We start from the raw sequence: 20,612 nt of genomic DNA, 5'->3' as shown, positions 1-20,612 counted from the left end.
ACACAGTCCTTCACTATGTTGATGGATAGTGTTTTCAGGTATACTTTGAATTTTTTATTATATGTTGTTTTCTTTTTAGGCATGAATATAACTGGTCATCTATATTATGAGTTATTTGATATTGTTACAGCTTTTACTATAAGCAAGGTTAGAAATTATTTCCAAGTTACCTCTCACCATTTCAGATGGTTATTCTTTAAATTTGGATAAACTTAGGATAATTTCATGCAATGCTAATGGGGTGAATTCACTTATAAAGCGTAAAAGAGTCTTGCAACAATGGGGGCAGATATTGTTCTTATTCAAGAAACCCATTTAAACAAATCTTTTAATCGTAAAATATGTTCTTCTCAGGTTGGAGAAGTAATTAATTCACCTGCTGTTTATAAGAGGAGTTTCTATATTACTCAACAAAAACCTTGCTTATCATAAAATAAAATCGGATACAGATAATAAGGGGAGATTTGCGCATGCAGAGATCCTTATTAACAATCGATCTTGGAATCTATGTTCAATCTACGTACAAAATAAAAACAAACCAGAATTTTATTCTGATATCACCCAAAAGATATGTTCATTGAGTTCTTCTAATCTAATTGTAGGAGGTGATTTTAATGAATCACATGTGTGGCTTCTAGATAAGTGTAATACCAATATCAATACACCTCAGAAAAAATCTTATCATTAATTTTTTAGAGCAAACTAATTTAAATGAGGCATGGAAAATACTTTTTATTCATATTCTCATGGTACAGGCACGAGAATTGATTATATTTTCACATCTCATAATTTATTAAATCATATTCATGATGCAAAAATAGGACAAAAATAACTGCAATTCACTTTTCTCTGCTGTTACCAAAACTTATATCTCCCTAGCAAGGAGGTTTTATAAAAGGAAGATCCAGAAACATAAGAACAATCCTAAATACTATTCAATTCAATCCAAGAAAATTCCCACTGCCTTGATTGGAATTGATGCAGAGAAAGCCGTCGACAACCGTTACTGGAATCATTTAATGGATTTTCTCAAAGCTTTTGGGTTCCAGGGGCCTTTTGTTGATTGAATTGGTCTTCTTTAGTCTTTTCCAAAAACTTGTATAATTGCTGCGGGTGAAATGTCAGAGATAATCCATCTAAAAAGGGGTACAAGACAAGGTTGTCCCCTCTCACCACTAATTTTCAATATATCCTTTAAACCTCTTTATGAGATATTTCAAGAAATACAATCCACACTTATGGATGTGTTTGGGGTTACCTCTACAAAAATCCTAAACTTACTAGGTATTGACAAGAAACAGTCTTTCATTAAACATTTAGGTATTTTCATTTCTGATGACTTACACAGTTTATATTCTCTTAACTTTACTCCTATGATCAAAGAAATGATTACCTTTTGTAACAAATGGATAAACATCCCTTTAAATCTAAAGGTGGAATTGGCTATTACAAGATGTTGGTATTTCCCAAGTGCACATATCCTATCATAAACTCAACTCTACTTCTAAAACATAAAGACATTAATGCGTTGGAGTCTTCTCTTTCAAGGTTTTTATGGAAAGGGAAAGTTCCTAAAATTTCTTTATTGAAATTGAAAAATTCAAAAAACTATGGAGGTCTACGTTTATCTGACTACAGGTTGTTTAATTTATCAACATTAACATGGTATATTGTGGAACGGATCTGTGAAAAAGGCAAATACTTAAATATATCATTAGAATTGGTAACTGAATCCGGAGACAACATTTAGCAGTTACTACATAATAAACAATCTGCTGAAGTGAAAGATAATCCAATATATAGAGACAAGTTTATGGTATGGAAGCTCATTGATAAACTATATCAATCAGATTTTAGGATGACCAGCAGGAGGGTCCAGTCTCAGGCTGGAAATCTCAGGGGCTGCTTTGCACTAGTGCGACAGGGTTGTGAGCAGCAGCCACATTGGACTGATATATATGTGTGTGTTATAAGCACAAGCTGCCGTAGCTCCTCCCCATTTACCTGTCTTTCTATGAATCAGGCCACACCTGGTGTTTGCTTTGTCCCAGGATAAACTGACTGCCATTACCTCCTTGTGCCCATTATTCTAAAAGAATCCAGCCCGGGGGGGTTACTGTGTGCAAAGGTCCCCCAAACCTATGACTTAATGACGTGGCACCTACATGCTGGATCCTGCAGTCAGCAACCTAAGGGTTAATACAGATAAAGGGCCACACCAGGTGACTGGAATAAAGCAAACAGGTGGAGAGAGGATATTGTATAAGGTGTTGGATAAGGGAAATCTCAGCAAAGTGTGCGCTTGGGAGAAGCTGGAACAAGTTGATCCAGTTCCTGAGAGAAAGGAGAGAAAGGAGAATTCTGCTGTTCCTGCTCCACCTTCAGTGATGGCGGCTGCAGAACCGAGGGGAGAGCTGAGCTGCTCCATCTGTCTGAACCTTTATACTGACCCTGTAATGCTGCCGTGTGGGCACAAGGTGCTGGACACCCAGGAGGGATCTGGGGCTTATTCCTGCCCTGAATGTAGACAGGAGTATGAGGAGCGCCCTGCCCTACCCAGGAACAGAACTCTGGGGAACATAGCAGAGAGATTCCGTCCAACTGAGACCCAACTGGGGGAGACTGGGATCTTCTGCACCTACTGTGTCCTCTCTCCTGTACCTGCTGTTAAATCCTGTCTCCTGTGTGAGGCTTCTCTGTGTGATACCCACCTGAGGGGGCACAGCCAGTCACACAAGCACATCTTAACTGCACCCACACGTTCTTTTGGGGAGAGGAAATGCCCCCAACATGATGAACCCCTCAATTATTACTGCCCCAATGACTCCGCCTGTATCTGTGAATCCTGCTGTCGGATTGGGGAGCACAGGGGCCACAGGGTGGAGCTGCTGAGTGAGGCCTCTGAGAAGAAGAAAGAGAAAGTGAGGAAAGTGCTGGAGAAACTGAGGCCAGAGAGAGAGGAGACTGAGAGAGGAGCCCAGAGACTGCAGGAGCGCAGGAGAGAAGTGGCAGAAAAAGCAGCCGGTGAGACAGAGAGAGTCACTGCCCTGTTTAGAGACATCAGGGAACAGCTGGAAGCCCTAGAGAAGCGACTCCTGAGTGACATCTCCAGCCAGAAAGAGAAGCTCTCACTCACACTCACTGATCTGATGGAGCAGCTGGAAATAAAGAAGGACGAGCTGTCCAGGAAGATCCGTCACATTGAGGAGCTGTGCAACATGGCAGATCCACTCACTGTCCTACAGGAATGGAAATCACATGGAGCTGAATTTTGTGGGGCTGAATTTTGTGGGGCTGAGGGGGCAGATAATGAGGGGGCCGATAATGAGGGGGACAGAGAGAGAGATGATACTGAGGGGGCAGATAATGAGGGGGCCGATAATGAGGGGGACAGAGAGAGAGATGATACTGAGGGGGCAGATAATGAGGGGGCCGATAATGAGGGGGCCGATAATGAGGGGGGCAGAGAGAGAGATGATACTGAGGGGGCAGATAATGAGGGGGCCGATAATGAGGGGGGCAGAGAGAGAGATGATACTGAGGGGGCAGATAATGAGGGGGGCAGAGATGATATAAAGGTCCCTGCTGTAGGGGATCTGGATGTGAATCAGATCTCAGAGACATTACTCACAGGCTTAGCTGCCATTGTGACTGGGGTAAGAGGGGGGATCTTGGGGCAGGGGGCTACAGACCTGTTCCTGGATACAAGTTTGGCAGGGAACTATTTATTTGTGTCGGGAGATGGGAAAGCCGTATCCTATTCACTATCCAGAAAATGTCACCCACAATCCCCTGAGAGATTTCTGGTCCCTCAAACCCTAAGCAGAAGTTGTTTCTCCTCGGGGCGCCATCACTGGGAGGTGGAGGGCAGTGAATTTGGGATTTGGATGGTAGGAGTGGCCTATACCAATATCAAGAGGGGTGGAAAACACTCCTGCATTGGAGATAATAACAAGTCATGGGGCTTATACAGGTGTTATGACACCTATGCAGTGATGCATGATGGGAAAGGGACCACTTTAACTCAAAGCTCTTTAGGAGGGAGAATCAGGATCCTTCTGGACTATGAGGTGGGGTGTCTGTCCTTTTATGAGCTGAGTGAGCCAATCAGACACTTACACACGTACACTGCCAAATTCACTGAGCCCCTCCATGCTGCATTTTGGGTAGGGTGGGATGATGCCTGGGTGAGAATCATTAGCTAGGGCACTGCCCATTACCCAGCATTCCAGTCTTGTCCTCATGGCACAGAGCAGCAGAATTCATATAGAAAATGTATAATTAGTGGGGAACTGAGCAACATTAGTGGGGATACAGTGTCCCACAAATGACTGCTTTCTAAATTAAGGGCTGTTTGTCTCAGTAATCTTGAGAAGAGACAGTTAAGGGGATATGATCACTATATATAAATATATAAGGGGATATGATCACTATATATAAATATATAAGGGGGAAATGATCACTATATATAAATATATAAGGGGGATATGATCACTATATATAAAGGGATATGATCACTGTATATAAATATATAAGGGGGATATGATCACTATATATAAATATATAAGGGGGATATGATCACTATATATAAATATATAAGGGACAGTAATGAAATAGAGAAAGTACAGAGAAGAGCGACTAAACTGATAAAGGGAATGGAAGGGATCAGATATGGGGAAAGGCAAGTTGGGAAAGACACCCAACCTCAAAGTCCAGAAGGATCAGGCCTCCTACCAGGCCTGCGACCCCTTTTCTACCCCCAGCCTCTCAGGCACTACTTTGAGGTATATTATGCTGGGGACTTCTAGAAGTGCAGGTAATCCCTTCGTATGTTACCTTGAAAACAACATTTACCCATCTGGGAACAGACTGGCACATCTCCACGGAGAAAAGACTGAGAAAGTGCCTCCAAGGGGCATAAAAACTTGTATGTAACTCTATGATTTTGTCTTGAGTGATGACTGAAAATAAAACAATATATATATCAGTATACATAAGTGTGCGAGAGAAACATTCTAGACTATAATGCTATGAGTAGTAATTGGATTTCTAATACTTTAGATTTCTTAAGAACAACTGCAACATCTTAACAAGCTGATTTCTATAGAAGGAATTACTTACACTATCAAAAATCTTAAAAAGGAAAAGACAGGTGGTCTTGACGGCTAACCTTTTATAAATTGTTAGACCTTAAAATCTGCTCTTTCCTTTATAAATTTCAATGACATTTTATTTATGATGAAGCAGTTTCCTATTTGCTCTTTGTCTAATTTGATTTGATTATCATTCCAAAGGAAGGTAAAGACCCTTTCCTTTCCTCTGCCTATAGACCTATCTTGTTATCAAGCCAAAAAATTAAGCTACTTGCTAAAATTCTTGGTGACAGACTTTCTTTAATTCTGCCTTTAATTATTTTAGAACCCCAAAATAGTTTTTAAAAAGAGATCTGGTATCAAAATACATCAGAGCCTTACCACATGCTTTTTCATTCGCCATTTGATATAACATCCCAATACAGAAAAGGCATTTGACAATGTTGTATGGGATCGTCTATTTAATTGCTTGGAAACTTTTGGAATTGTTGACCCGAATAGTTTTGTTAAATATCAGTATTCTCCTGAATCCAAGATTTTGATTGCTAGAGTGATATCCCCTCCTTTTAGAATTTGCAGAGGCACTAGGCAAGGTTGCCCATTATGCCCATTACGTTTTATTATATCTCTTGAACCACTTGTTAGAACTCTACATAATTTTGAGTTGTTCCAGGACATTAAGTTCTGTGGTTTTCACCTGAAATCTCTAGTGTCCACTGATGACTTATTATTGATTATTCAAAATGTTAATAACTCCTTGGAGAAATAATTCATGTTCAACTTTGGTTCAAGGTCAACGCTAGTAAAACTGAAATTATGAAATTAAATGCTACTATATCTTGTTCCCTTTTGAACAAGCTAAGTCTTAGTAATCTCAAGCCCCATCTTAGATATTTAGGGCTTATTATCCCTATGGATTTGAGGATCTTATTGCTAAGGTACAGTCCCACTGCCACAAATAGATGAATACCCCCTTTGAATATACTTTTAAAGATAGTGTTTTTTAAAATGCTAATTATCCCAAAATTAATTTATCCTTTAATTAATTTACTAATTTTAATATAGCATAAAAATTAGATTAATCTCTGAGTAATTTTATTTAGAGAAATATACCTGAACATCTCTATCTAAACTTTGTTGTCAAGTTAGGAGGTTAAAGCTTCCTGACCTTAGAACTTTGGCAGCTATCTCTAGATGTCTCATTGAATTGGTCTCCGGAGGTGAAAGTCCCAAATTCTCTGACCATAGCCAGCATATGTTGGCTATATTACATAGCAAATGGAAAGACTTACCCATTGAAGATAAGAACAACCCTTTATTTAGGGACTCATTATTTACATGGAAATTATTATTTTCTAGGTTTGGTCTTAATCATACATTGACCCCTTTTATGCCAATACAGCTTATTTGGAGAAACACAAGCCAAGTTTTTTCTTCCCTTTTTCCTCCTTCAAGGAAAAAATAACACCTGTTTCTAAAAGATTGTGTTGACCCTGCTAATGGGAACCTATTAAAGTGGGTTGAATTGTAAAAATGGCCAAGCTTACAGACAAAGGACCATCTTATGTATATTTTTATTAATAGTGGTCTGCTTGGGGTCCGACAAATAAAGATGTGCGCTACATAACCATTGGCTGACAGAAGCAGTTGTTGAATTAGCAGAAACTCCTGAGTTACTAAATATCAATCAAATATCTCAGAAACGTTGGTGTGTAGCTGGTGATCAGTCTCTGGCTCTCAAATCATCAAGTTATCTTGAAATAAGCCCAACTCAACTAGTTCATTGAATCATAACTTTAACAAACACTTTCTCTCTGAAGACTAGAGAGTCCATCACTTTAAAATTGTCCATTTGGGTTCTGGCTCAGGTCATGTATCATGTAAAGAGCTAAATATAATTGTATTCCATTATTTATGGAGTTGCCCTAGAATCCATAACGTTTGGTTGGATTTAAACTGAATTTTCATATTAAATCCTCCCCTGCTTTCAATATAGGTTCTCCTGAATGGGCACTGGTTGGACCTCCTAAAATTGAACATCGTCTAATTTCAAACATATTCTCTCTGGGCTCATGTGTAGGACATTAGAGGATCTCTTTTGCCTTTATTTTGCTTCCTTGGACATGTGTAATAATAAGTGGCCACTTCCAGCATTTGCACCAACATCTCTAATAATGAAATATATATATGACCTATATGTAGCCGCCCTATTCAAATTGAATTTGAGTCTGTAGATATAAAAAGGAAAGGTTGTGGGAACACTCCATGGCTTAATTAAAATGTACTAAAATACAATGGAAGTGCTACTGATCTGGCCAAATTAACTACAAACATAGAGAAAAAGAAGTATATCAATGTCCATTCCCTGGTCCCCTGTCACATCAGTAATCTATACAGATACATGTATTTACAAAGACAGGGGTTTTTTATGATGATAAGGTTGATAAGCCACCATTCCACGTCAAGGTAAAACCCATATGGCCGTCCCTAACTATTTACGTCTGGTCATAATATCAAATGCTAAAGCCTCTCGGCATAAGAGCATTAACTGAAATAAAGGTCTCCTGACCTGGGCATTGGTTTCAATCGTAGTACTTAAGGTGGCCATACACGGTCTGTCGGCAGCTTATTGACCTGTGTATGGGGCCCCCCGACGGGCTTCACCGATCGAGATCTGGCCGAAAGTCGGCCAGATCTCGATCGGATGGGACAAAAAATCCCGTCGGATCGCGGACGGATCTATACGTTGATGCGGTCCCGCGATCCAACCACCCATTGGTATTAGTTAGGATCCGATCGTTGGGCCCTAGGGCCAGGGCTGATCCTATCAAATGTGGGGCCCAATTGGGACCATGTTGGCGGGGCCCCTAGACAAAGTGTTGCTGGCTACTGACACACCAAGTATTTAGGAAAATAAGGGCATACAGGCACAAAATAGAAAGGAAAGGGGCAGACAAGGTAAGAGAGTGAGAGGGATGAAATAGGGGCACATAATAGGGGCACACAGGGTAAGAGAGAGAGATGGAGGAAATAGGAGAGTGGACTGGGCCAATCAGTTTGGGGCAAGCTGGGCCGATTCAGCTTGGGAGCAGTCTTGGTTGGATTGGGGCAGGCAGGGCCTATCAAGGTTGGAGGAAAGCTGGGCCTATGAGAGTTGGGGGCAGGCTAGACCTATGGAGTTGGGGGATAGGCTGGCTTATCAGAGTTGGGGGTGGGCTGGACCTATGTATTTGGGGATGGGCTGGACTCTCAAAGTTGGGGGCAGGCCAGGCAGCATCATGTGCTGAGGGAAATATTATCTGTGCTGCCCTGTGGTGCGGGGCCCCCAGCGGTGCGGGGCCCTATTGGGCCCAATTGGTCCAATAGGCCTAAGGCCGGCCCTGCCTAGGGCCCACGATCTGATCAGCCCGATATTGCCCACCTCAAGGTGGGCATATCGGGGAGAGATCCGCTCGTTTGACAACATCGCCAAACGAGCGGATCTCTCAGTGTATGGCCACCTTTAGTCCTCCCCTGCCATTAGCTTTCAAAGGGGAGAGATAACCCAGTCTGTAGATATGTTAGTGCTTTGTACCTGCTCAATATACGGATCCATGTTCTACTCATGTCCCTCTCCAGCGTCTCTCTCATGGGTTGGTGCCAGATATGGTTGGACGGGGGGGGGGGGCAGGGAACTACAAAAGACATCCAGAATGAAGTGTCAGCAGAAGGGCAAGAGTGCATAGCAGGGGTCACACGCAGGCTCATGTCCATTTGGCGTCAGGGGGTGCAGGAGAGGGAGCCCACCTACTTAGGGAAGACATGAAGGACAGAGATTCTCTGCACCGGCCCAGGGCACATAATAATGATTGTGTTGTGCTACACTGACTTCTTACTTCTTACGGCACAACAACAAGAGAACCCGACCCAGTCCCTCTGACACTTTATATTGTCTAGAAATATTAGGGATGACAGTTATACTGGTGGCATATTGCTTCACACACGCACGCACACGCACACTCACATACACAAACATACACACTCACATTCACACACACATTCACATACACACACATACACACTCACACACATACACACACTCACATACACATACACACTCACACACATACACACACACTCACATACACATACATACACACTCACATACACACTCACACACATACACACATTCAGACACACACATACACACACTCACACACATACACACTCACATTCACACACATACACACACATACACATACACACACTCACATACACATACACACTCACACACATACACACACACTCACATACACATACATACACACTCACATACACACTCACACACATACACACATTCAGACACACACATACACACACTCACACACATACACACTCACATTCACACACATACACACACATACACACTCACATTCACACACATACACACACATACACACTCACACTCACACACATACACACTCACACACATACACACATTCAGACACACACATACACACACTCACACACATCCACACACATACACACTCACATTCACACACTCACACACACATACATACATACACACACACATTCACACACATACACACTCACACACATACACACAAATACACACACACATTCACACACACGGGTCACTATGAGAGAATTTACTCACAGTATCTGGTTACTATTTGCTGAGATAAGACTGGGTGGGACTAGTGACTGATTAACTGCTCCAATGTGCAAATATTGAATAAATCTGCTATTGTATGTGGAACACAATCCACCCGTGTGTTTGCATTTGTGATTTGTGCATAAAGATACAAACGTTATGACTTCTCATTCACATCAGCTCATTAAACTCACTAATTAATCACAGACAAATGAGAAAGGAGCCAATTTCCTGGGGCCCCTGGGCTGATATAGGGGCCCAACACTAAGGGGTTATTTATTAAAGGTCAAGTTTTAGAGGTTTGTGAGGTTTTTATACCTGGAATGAAAACTCGAATGTCAAAAACTGGAATCAGTGTAGTTGGGTGAAAGTCTCAAATACTCCAATTAAGGAAGTTTTCCAGAAAAACCCACTGAAGAAACTGGAAGATGACGAAGGCTACAAACGTCTTCTAATGGGACCTCTGCCATTGACTTGTACATCACCCAACAGGTTTTAGTGGAGAAGGTTTTAGTTCTGGCTTTTAGCAACTTCAGGGAATAATAAATCTCTAAAAAACTTGAGGTTTTTTTTAACCTGAAAATTCAAGTTTGGAAATACCCCGGGTAAAAATTAACTCGACCTTTCATAAATAACCCCCATAATGTGCAACATTTCTAGCCCAATTCTTTGTTAACCTTTACTTCTCCTTTAATAAAACCCTATTCCTCCTAATTGTTGCAAAGTGGACAAGGTGTGTCTGGGAAGGACTGCGCTGGATCGGGGAGTGGCCTATTTGGATTCCCTTTTCCAATTGGGAGGGACTGTGGGTGGTGCCAGGGCTATGAGCGAATCATTTATTCACTTGCCAATAGGCTCGGTGTGCTAGCCACATACAGGAATCTGCTGGGCAGTGACTGCAGTGGGACATCATGGGACTAATACTTTCTATAATCCCTGACACTTGGGGGCAGATTTACATAGGGTCAAATATCGAGGGTTAATTAACCCTCGATATTCGACTGCCGAATGTAAATCCTTCGACTTCGAATATCGAATATAGATTTTAATACATCGATTTTTCTTCGACCAAAAAAACATTAGAAAACCTATGGGGACCTTCCCCATAGGCTAACATTGCACTTCGGTAGCTTTTAGGTGGCGAACTAGGGGGTCGAAGTTTTTTTTAAAGAGACAGTACTTCGACTATGGAATGGTCGAATAGTCGAACGATTTTTAGTTCGAATCCTTCGATTCGAAGTCGTAGTCGAAGGTCGAAGTAGCCCATTCGATGGCCGAAGTAGCCAAAAAAAATTTGAAATTCGATTTTTTTTTAAATTCTATTCCTTCACTCGAGATAAGCAAATGGGCCCCTAAATGTTGGGGTGACTGTGGGACTGTGTTTGGGGCTGGAGTGGGGTCCTGTGCTGCAGGTTGGAGGTTGATGGGGGTCACTGAGCCATTTCATGTTGGGGAAGGGGGTGTCACTACAATATGGTGCATTCCATTGGGGGGGCTATACTGGCAACTGGGCCTGAGGTTCTCTAAATGCCCCCAGTGTCGAACTGGAACGTCAGGGGCCACCAGAAAACCTTAGTCCATGGGGCCCACTTTCCAAACTACTATTCCTCCTCTCCTCATTCAACCTCTTTATTCTCCTAGTCTTTTATATCTACATTCCATACTCTATTCTTCCATTATTAATATCTGACTAATATATGACTAATATATGGCTAATATATGATTAATATATTACTAATATATGGCTAATATATGACTAATATATGACAAATATATGGCTAATATATGACTAATATATGGCTAATATATGATTAATATATTACTAATATATGGCTAATATATGACTAATATATGACAAATATATGGCTAATATATGACTAATATATGGCTAATATATGACTAATATATGACTAATATATGGCTAATATATGACTAATATATGACAAATATATGACTAATATATGACTAATATATGACTGATATATGGCTAATATATGACTTACATATGACTGATATATGGCTAATATATGACAAATATATGAATGATATATGGCTAATATATGACTAATATATGACTAATACTGTATATGACTATGTATATGACTATTTATATGACTATGTATACGACTATGACACTTGGCTTGGGATCAGGGACAAATAACGGCTCATTCTCCACCTGCCTGTCTGGTATGTGCAACTTACATCTCAGCTCACCCTGGATAAGTGGTTTTGGAAGGAGTTATTACATGGGGTTATTGGCACCAATCATAATGGTCAATGTTCATTCCATGGATCTATTCAGGTAGGTATTGGCTGAAACTGTGAAGGTGGGATACAGTCGTTATGGGACCATTGTGACCAGATGATACTTTCACACCTCTGTGAGTTTCACCCAACACCTACCTGAATATCTTAATGGAACCATTGTGATTGGATATTGGTGACTGTTTCCTTAAATTAAATGCCTCGTATCCTTCGCTGCCTACCGAATAAATATGAAGTTCCTTCTTACTGGAGTGTTGCCTTCATTTGTATCACAGCTCAGACTGCAGTATATTTGTCTTTACTCTATTTCCCCATCTCTGGGTCAGTTAGCAGATCAGTTACTTACACTGAGGCTCATATTTTGTGTTGATGATTAAATGCAACTTTCTTTTCAATCTCATCTATTATTATATTGTATTACTTTGAAACTTCAGTAAAAAAAAGCAGCCACTCATCCAATAAGGTTTATCTCATATATAAAATACACTTTACTTAGACCGGTGTAGGGTAAATATATAGCTTTGACCATTAAAGGGGTAGTTCACCTTCAAAATAATTGTTTGTATATATATATATATGTATGTATGTAGAGAGTAGAATTCGGAGACAGCTGTAATACGTCCTCATTTTTTTGTGTTTTTTTTAAAATTTTATTTAGCTTTTGTTTAGCAGCTCTCCTTAATGGAATGCCAGCAGTTAGTTGCTAGGTTCTATTCTACCCTAGAAATCAGACAATGCCTTCACAGAAAGATAAGCAACAGAGCAATAGTTTTTTGGTTGCTGGGGTCAGTGACCACCATTTGAAAATGGCAAAGAGGCAGAACACCAAGGCAAAAAATCTTAAAACTATAAAAAATGAAGACAACTGTATTTCTTCTAATTCACTAATTCATGAATCAAACTGCCAACTGCATCTGCCACTTTCTCAGCAATCTGGTCTAGAACTCTGCTTGTGGAATCAATAGGGATGTTGCAGACCTTCTCATGAAGCTGGGAGAGTTCACCAGTGATGTTCTTCCCCTTAGGGAATTGCTTCAGGATGCCATTCAATTGCTCCAGGAGCTGAAGAAAGTTGGGGATTTCTGAGGATAAAGTGCAAAATACTTTAGCCGTGGTTGAAGGTCTTGCCGTTGGAACATTTGTGCTGAAAATGTCAACAATGTTGTCTTCAGAGCCAGAACCTTCTATCTCATGTAAAAATGGTGCACTGGTCTTGGCAGCAGCAGTAGATGTTTCTGATTTTATTGTAGTTGTAGTTAGAGGTGCAGTTGAGGTGGTTGAAGCTGAAGTAGTTGAAGGTGCAGTTGTGGTAGTTGTAGCTGAGGTGGTTGTGATCAGGGTGGTTGGAGCTAAAGTTGTTGGAGTTGTGGTTGGATCTGAAATAGATATATATGAATAATTATTCTTACAGAGTCCAATCAGAACATGTCTAAAGAAGGACAGGTATCAGAATTAGTTAAAGGGAGACATTCCCTAGAGATGGACATTTACACTCATTAGCTCAATGGCTGTTGATGAATTTCTATTGACTTTAATGCCCAACTACAGAACCATAGCTCATTGTCAGATAAATGTGTAGGATCTCCTACAACCTTATCACAGGTAATGTGGACCCATCTTTTCCCAACACACACTGAGCCCCAAGGACAGTGCCAATGCCATAAATCCCTGGGAATAGAACAAACAGATATTGGTATAAAAATGAACCATAATGGCACATATGTTCTTACTACAAGTTAATGAGACCTTATAATGATAATTACTAATGACACCAACAGGAACCTATCACTGATGCTCTAGGACAGGGGTCCCCATAAGCATGAAAAAAAGTTCCTGGGGTGCCAAATGTGGGCTGTAATTGGCTAATGGTAGCCCATATTTGGACTGGCAGACTACAGGAGGTTCTGTTTGGCAGTACACCTGGTTTTCATGCAACCAATACTTGCCTCCAAGCCTGGAATTCAATAATAAGCACCTGCTTTGAAGCCACCGGGAGCAACATCCAAGGGGTTGGAGAGCAACATGTTACTCATGAGCCACTCGTTAGGGATCACTGCTCTAGGAGGTACTGGAGTCACTTATTTTATGGGCCTCTCGAATGCTTAGATGAAACTGCTCTGCGAAGTTTCCACCACTTTCCTGGTCAGTGATGAAGGAAATCAGAGGACCTACCTGTACAGAAGACTTCACTGGCCACAGAGCCGGAAAACTTGTAGACATAGTAACCACCAGGACAGGCTTTGACAGGAATGGAAGCTCCAGGGGTGCACCCTGTTTTCCTGTTGACTTGAAGCGGCACCATCTTCACTCCTTCCCCTAAAGCTGGGTGTTGGCCCCCAAGAGTGAAGGGCTCAGCAGAACCGCACTTCAGTGCACCCACACACCCCTGTTTCATGCTGACGCCAACTTTGCCAACATAGCGGGTCCAACCAAAGGTGAATCTGTCAGTCTGGAACCTGCCACTGGAGTCGATGGTGGAAAGTCTGCTGGTTCCATTGAGCTCCTTATAGTTATCACAGGGGTCTGCACACTGAGGTGCCCCTCCAATAGATACACAGTCCTGCTCTATACCACACACAGACGTAGGGCACAGGGAGTTGCGGTTGTTGGCACACAGGTAGATGCCATTCCTGTTGGCACAGGTACTTGGGGGGGAACACTTGTTCAACACTGGGTCAGAACATTCATTTATGTCCACACAGGTCTTTGTCTTGATGTCCCAGGAATACCCTTGGGGGCAACAGGGTGACGTGCCACATGATGTTATTGGGGTGCAGTTAAAGCCATTGCCAATATAACCGCTTTTGCAGGAACAATAGACAAAGCCAGATCTGTCGTCACAAACGGCATAAGAATTACAATCGGAGCAGGAACTGGCGTCTGCCAAAATAAATGGGGATTATTGACATTAATCACATGACATTTCTACTGAAGGCAAGAGTTTTGCACCAACACTGGGCAGAGTAAAGACACAAAGGAACGTGATAGGCCCAGAGGATGGTGAGGGGGGCAGAAGGAAAGTGTAAGAGGGGCGTGTGATCCGGATAGAAATATGGCACAATATGACACCTAAAATCAGTGAAATTGCCACAAAATCAACAAATACAAAAGATGACCTTTTCCTTACAGGACATGGGAGCCACCATATTTATATGACTCCAAATGCTTCAATGCATGAAAAACCTTCCCTAACTGGGAACTGCAGAGCTGTGATTGGCTGAGCTCATGCCACACGCCCATTTCTCAGTACGGACACAGACATTGGACAGAGGATCTGGGGGGAGAAGGAACCCCTCATGGGGCAAATAGTGTCTGACAGTGACAGGGGGAATTCAAAATCGGGAGTCCATATCATTAATCAGCCAGGCACAAGGGACTCGCCCCAGTTCAGAAAGGCATTCAACGACAAAAATTTTTTATATCAAAAACGATATAAGTCCCAGGCCTCTTCAAATAAAAAATATTAATTTATTGTAATTCACATTAAAACAGTAGCTAGTACATACAACCCCACATACCCCACCTTACGCGTTTCGCACCCTCCGGCGCTTAGTCATAGGTGTATCATACACCTATGACTAAGCACCGGAGGGTGCGAAACGCGTAAGGTGGGGTATGTGGGGTTGTATGTACTAGCTACTGTTTTAATGTGAATTACAATAAATTAATATTTTTTATTTGAAGAGGCCTGGGACTTATATCGTTTTTGATATAAAAATTTTTTGTAGTGACAGGGGGAAGCCACCAATCTACCACTACTGCCCCCAGGTAAAATGAGCCGCCCCGTCTGAATGTCAGGTGTCTCCTATGTGACCCCTGGTCTGACTGTCAGCTGACACTGGGGCAATTGCAAAGCAAAGGGTTAAATAGGGGGTTTGTACATCTCTCAGCAGCGAGATCATTATTAATTCCTTCCTACCCACTGCAACTGCACTGCCTTTAAAGGGGACGCAAACCCCAAAACAAAATGTTGACTCATGAAAGAAAATGTCATTCTGTGCTGCTCCCCAATATCCTTTAAAATCCTCATTCTCACTGGGTCTCCTCTCTGCACTGCTGGTTCTGACTCCTGAAACACTAAGCAACTTCCACATCTCCATTGATCCATCTAATGACAGTTTGTGTAACTGTGTGAAAGCAGTGACTGTCAGGAAAGAGGAATGAGGGGCATTTAGAGTGAGATTAGGCCCATGGCTGCCTCATTATTTAGCCACTAGAAATATATATTATATTTTGTTTTTTTATCATGTGATTCAGTAGGTAGAGCCCCATCCTGTACTTACACTGTGAGTAGATCTGATCCCAGCAGAGAGTCAGGAACAGGAATCCCAGGAAAGTCTTCATTTCTACACTCTGATTCTGTATGAAATGTGAGGAAAAATGATGGGATGATACTCAGAGATCTGCTGGAGATGACAGAGGAGCTGATGGGTTAATAGTTAGGGATCTGCTGGAGATGACAGAGGAGCTGATGGGTTAATAGTTAGGGATCTGCTGGAGATGACAGAGGAGCTGATTGGTTGACAGTTAGGGATCTGGTGGAGATGACAGAGGAGCTGATGGGTTAATAGTTAGGGATCTGCTGGAGATGACAGAGGAGCTGATGGGTTAATAGTTAGGGATCTGCTGGAGATGACAGAGGAGCTGATTGGTTGACACTTAGGGATCTGGTGGAGATGACAGATGGGCTGGTGGGGTAAGACTCAGGGCTTTGATGGAGATGACGGGAGGCTGACTGGATTCTGTATAGCAACTGACCATACTGTGGTCTTCTCATCAGAGTCTTCATCCCAACCAACATCACCTTCCCCCCCCCCATGTACCTAATATTCCCACCAGAACCTCCTTTGTCACCAACATATTCTGCAATCTCCTGGCACCAGAACCAAACTCCTCACCAATACAGACGGCTATGGTCTTGCTTCTAGCAGCTCCCCCCACCCAACAATCCAATGTGTCCTACAATTAGATCCTTCCAGCCAATACTCCCAACTCTATGTGAAACCTGCTGCTTAAATAGGGTTTAGACCCCACTGCACTGGGACTATATAATGGACACACCAGTTTATATTGGGGCGTCTGGAAAAAAGTTGTTGTTGCAGCAACAGGGACCGAGTAAACTGCATGGGTAGCTCCTGGCTAGCGGCATCTTCTACAGAGACTTGGGGTTCCCCCTGGCTTTGAAACGACACCCCTCCTTGGCACCTCCCAGGGTCTACTCTAGATTTATACTGTAGATTTACCCAAATAAACTCTTTGCCTTTAATTGTGGAGTTACCTGCAGGGGCTGTGTATAGGGGGCTGTGTATAGGGGGGCTGTGTATAGGGGGGCTGTGTTTAGGGGGGCTGTGTATAGGGGGGCTGTGTATAGGGGGGCTGTGCCTCGTTCGCTGGGTTGATGTTACAAGAGACTCTGCCCTGTTACGTGTATAGAAGGAACTCTGTGTTACAGCTAAAGCTTTCTGTGCTCTATTGCCCAGTTGAAAAAATTCTAGGGTAAAACTTTTGATTTGAAGCTTAATACAAGTGGTATAAATGACACCTTTATTCGCTCATTTCAGAACATTTTCAGCTTCTCTAAAGCTCACTAAAAAGAACTAGAATACAGAATTCAGTTCAGGATTCGGTCTTTTTAACCAGGATTCGGCCGAATCCTTCTGTCTGCCCGACCGGAATCCTAATTTGCATATGCATATTGTGACTTTTGTCACAAAACAAGGACGTAAAAAATGTTTTCCCCTTCCCACCCCTAATTTGCATATTAGGATTTGGATTTGTTTCGGTATTTGGCCGAATCCTTTGTGAAGGATTCGGGGGTTCGGCTGAATCCAAAATAGTGGATTCAGTGCATCCCTAAAAAGAACATAATTTCTTAGGTGTCTCATTTACACCCCATTGTTATGCTTCAAATGAAAGGTTTTACCCTATGATAATCTGAGATTGCCACCAGGGGGAGCTCTGTCCTACTAGTCCAGGGACTGTTATGGGACTGTAGTGATGGGTCTCATGGCCAGTGTCGGACTGGGATGAAAGGGGCCACCAGAAAACCATAGACTGTGGACCCACTTTCCAAACTATTATACTTCTCCTCACTCAACCTCTTTATTCTCCTAGTCTCTTTTCTATACTCTATTCTTCCATTATTAATCCTCTTTATTCTCCTAGTCTCTTTTCTCTACTCTATTCTTCCATTATTAACCCTCTTTATTCTCCTAGTATCTTTTCTATACTCTATTCTTCCATTATTAATCCTCTTTATTCTCCTAGTCTCTTTTCTCTACTCTATTCTTCCATTATTAACCCTCTTTATTCTCCTAGTATCTTTTCTATACTCTATTCTTCCATTATTAATCCTCTTTATTCTCCTAGTCTCTTTTGGCTCATGGCATTGCCTTATACCCCGGGGCAATTTAACCCTGTGAATAAAGTGAGGGGTGTCCCGGTTTGTGCCAGTCTCCGACCCTCGAGCTGCTGTGACACTCTAGTCTTCACAAGTTTCCATAAAAGCCAAATTGCCCTTTAATGCTTTAACCCCACATGTTCCTTTCTGCCATTTCCATAAGGTATTGAACATTTATTCACTTGCCTTCCTCTGGGCATTTCTATCTATAATTATGTGCTAACTGCAGGAAAGCGAGTGAGAATGAATTACTTATGAATAATGACTACTGATACTGTACATGCAGTGAGAGTGTACTGAGTGGGAACTGCCGGTGCCTTACCTGACATACATACCTGCTGCTGCTGCTGCTGCTGCTACTGGAGTGTCGCTGAGTGTGATGTGGGAGTGGGACTCAGGCTTTATATAGTGACCCCATTCCTGGAGCCAGTGCTGGGGGGCGGTGCAGTTCTACGTTGGTCTCCATAACAAATAGTCCCCTCGGGGCCCCTGTTCTACTTTCCACCCTGATCTTCTGCCCCATATTTGCGTCTTTGAACTTGTCGCACCCACATTAAATGGAAAATACCTCAAATCTGGACAAATTCTTCTTCATTTCTGAAATCTTTGCTGGAACATTTCTGGCATATTATTCTTATTATTCCATCACCCGCACAACCCAACTCATTCACTGATTCCCCCAAGGAAGGGGAACCCCATGGACACCCCCAGTTTGGCCCAGACAGGGAAATATTAGGTTGGGGAGGGGGGTATGATGTGTTTATAGGCAGCGAGTAGCCCAGGGCACACGAAATAGGCCGGAGTGAGCCCTCCAGCAGTCATAAATGACCCCTTAACCCCCTGCCCTTTCCCTTGTGACTCACTGGAACCAGTTTAACCATTTGTGTGCTGACTGGATGATAAGAGAATACCTGGGTGTACAGCTCCTTAGGTCTCTAATGGAATGAAAGAATAAGTGGGGCCAGTTTGTACTGGGGGAATAAGGGCCCCTTGCTGTATAATCACAGGGGGCGGAGTCAACATAAGGGCCAATAAGAGCCGGATACTGCAGCCATTAATGAGGGGAATGTACAAAGCCTCTGTGCCCCAAAATCCACCCACCCGGGACCCCCCAAGAAATCTCTGACACTTCACAAGCAGAACATATGACTCTGCGGATCTCAAAGAATAAGATAAGATTAACCCTTTGAGTGCCGGCAGAATTGTGCATTTTATTTCCAGGCAGTTTTTGAATATACATTCTCCTGCCTGGGTTCTTGTGTATTTCTACTTCTCCAACAAGAATTGTAAATATGGAATAAAAACATCAGGATCTATAACTGGAAAATATTTTATATTATGCGGGAAAATGCCACTAATTGAGAAAGGCCCATGTTTCCAAAATGTGTCAATCACAGAAATGCTATAGGGAAATTTCTATGGATCAATAATTCCCAGCAACACATTAGGGAATGAAATCAGCAGTTTCGATTCCAAAGCCAAAACAACCGTTCGATTTACCCAATGAAACAAACTATTTTTGGAAAGTGCAAATTCCACTGAATCCAAAGAGTATTTTCTAAAGTTCCAGGCTGCAAAGCTTTCCTAAACTTGATGATTTCTATGACTTTTCCAAAAATCACCCGACAGCTTCCAGTTTGCAGCATTGTGTTTCCCACTTGTCATTATGCACCAACATTAGCACCCCAAATATCAAGCCCAGGGGTCCCCTGAACACTTTCATGCCCATTGGGCCTACATATTTCATGGCAAATATTTCTTCTCCTAATTAAATATACTGCCTGATTTATGGAAACCTCGAACTAAGTCACCGAACACCAGAAAAACATTTATTCACAGAAAGTACAAAATCTGTCAAATCCAAATAAGACAACTATTTATTCTGCAAAACTTTCCTAAACTTAGTATAGGTGACATTTCTGAAAATTCCCTCAAACTTTGCATTTTACCCCATTATATGCCCCTCATTTTATAATGTACCAACATGAAACAGCCGAAATATCAGCGCCAGGATTAGTTATTTTGAAAGAAGACACATCCATCAAGTTCAACCTTTTAACTCTATTTTAAGCTGCCTAACTGCCAGTTGTTCCAGAGGAAGGTGAAAAACCATCTGAAGTCTCTCCAATTTGCCTCAATTCCTTCCTGACTCCAAAATGTAATGGGACCAGTCCCTGGATCAACTTGTACTATGAGCTCT

At 42.0% G+C, this 20,612-nt stretch overlaps 2 protein-coding genes across 3 annotated transcripts; one reads left to right on the top strand and one right to left on the bottom strand.

Moving 5' to 3' along the window:
• The first annotated feature begins 2,029 nt into the window (after window positions 1-2,029).
• On the top strand, window positions 2,030-7,140 carry LOC108708794 (E3 ubiquitin-protein ligase TRIM8). The gene is made up of 3 exons (XM_041581350.1): window positions 2,030-3,462; window positions 3,994-4,187; window positions 7,090-7,140. Exons 1-3 carry the CDS (start codon window positions 2,166-2,168, stop codon window positions 7,138-7,140), a joined length of 1,542 nt encoding a protein of 513 aa, XP_041437284.1. The 5' UTR covers window positions 2,030-2,165.
• Window positions 7,141-12,471: 5,331 nt separating this feature from the next.
• LOC100126633 (uncharacterized) lies at window positions 12,472-18,784 on the bottom strand. 2 transcript variants are annotated; one of them, XM_041580758.1, is made up of 4 exons: window positions 18,735-18,784; window positions 16,296-16,371; window positions 14,185-14,892; window positions 12,472-13,388 (listed from the first exon to the last, which is right to left on the bottom strand). In XM_041580758.1, exons 2-4 carry the CDS (start codon window positions 16,354-16,356, stop codon window positions 12,889-12,891), a joined length of 1,269 nt encoding a protein of 422 aa, XP_041436692.1. In that variant the 5' UTR covers window positions 16,357-16,371; window positions 18,735-18,784; the 3' UTR covers window positions 12,472-12,888.
• Window positions 18,785-20,612: the final 1,828 nt, after the last annotated feature.

The sequence above is a fragment of the Xenopus laevis genome, chromosome 2L (assembly GCF_017654675.1).
Source record: "Xenopus laevis strain J_2021 chromosome 2L, Xenopus_laevis_v10.1, whole genome shotgun sequence".
Classification (NCBI taxonomy): domain Eukaryota; kingdom Metazoa; phylum Chordata; class Amphibia; order Anura; family Pipidae; genus Xenopus; species Xenopus laevis.
Note: the sequence above shows the minus strand (reverse complement) of the source record. Positions and strands in the feature narration are given on the sequence as shown.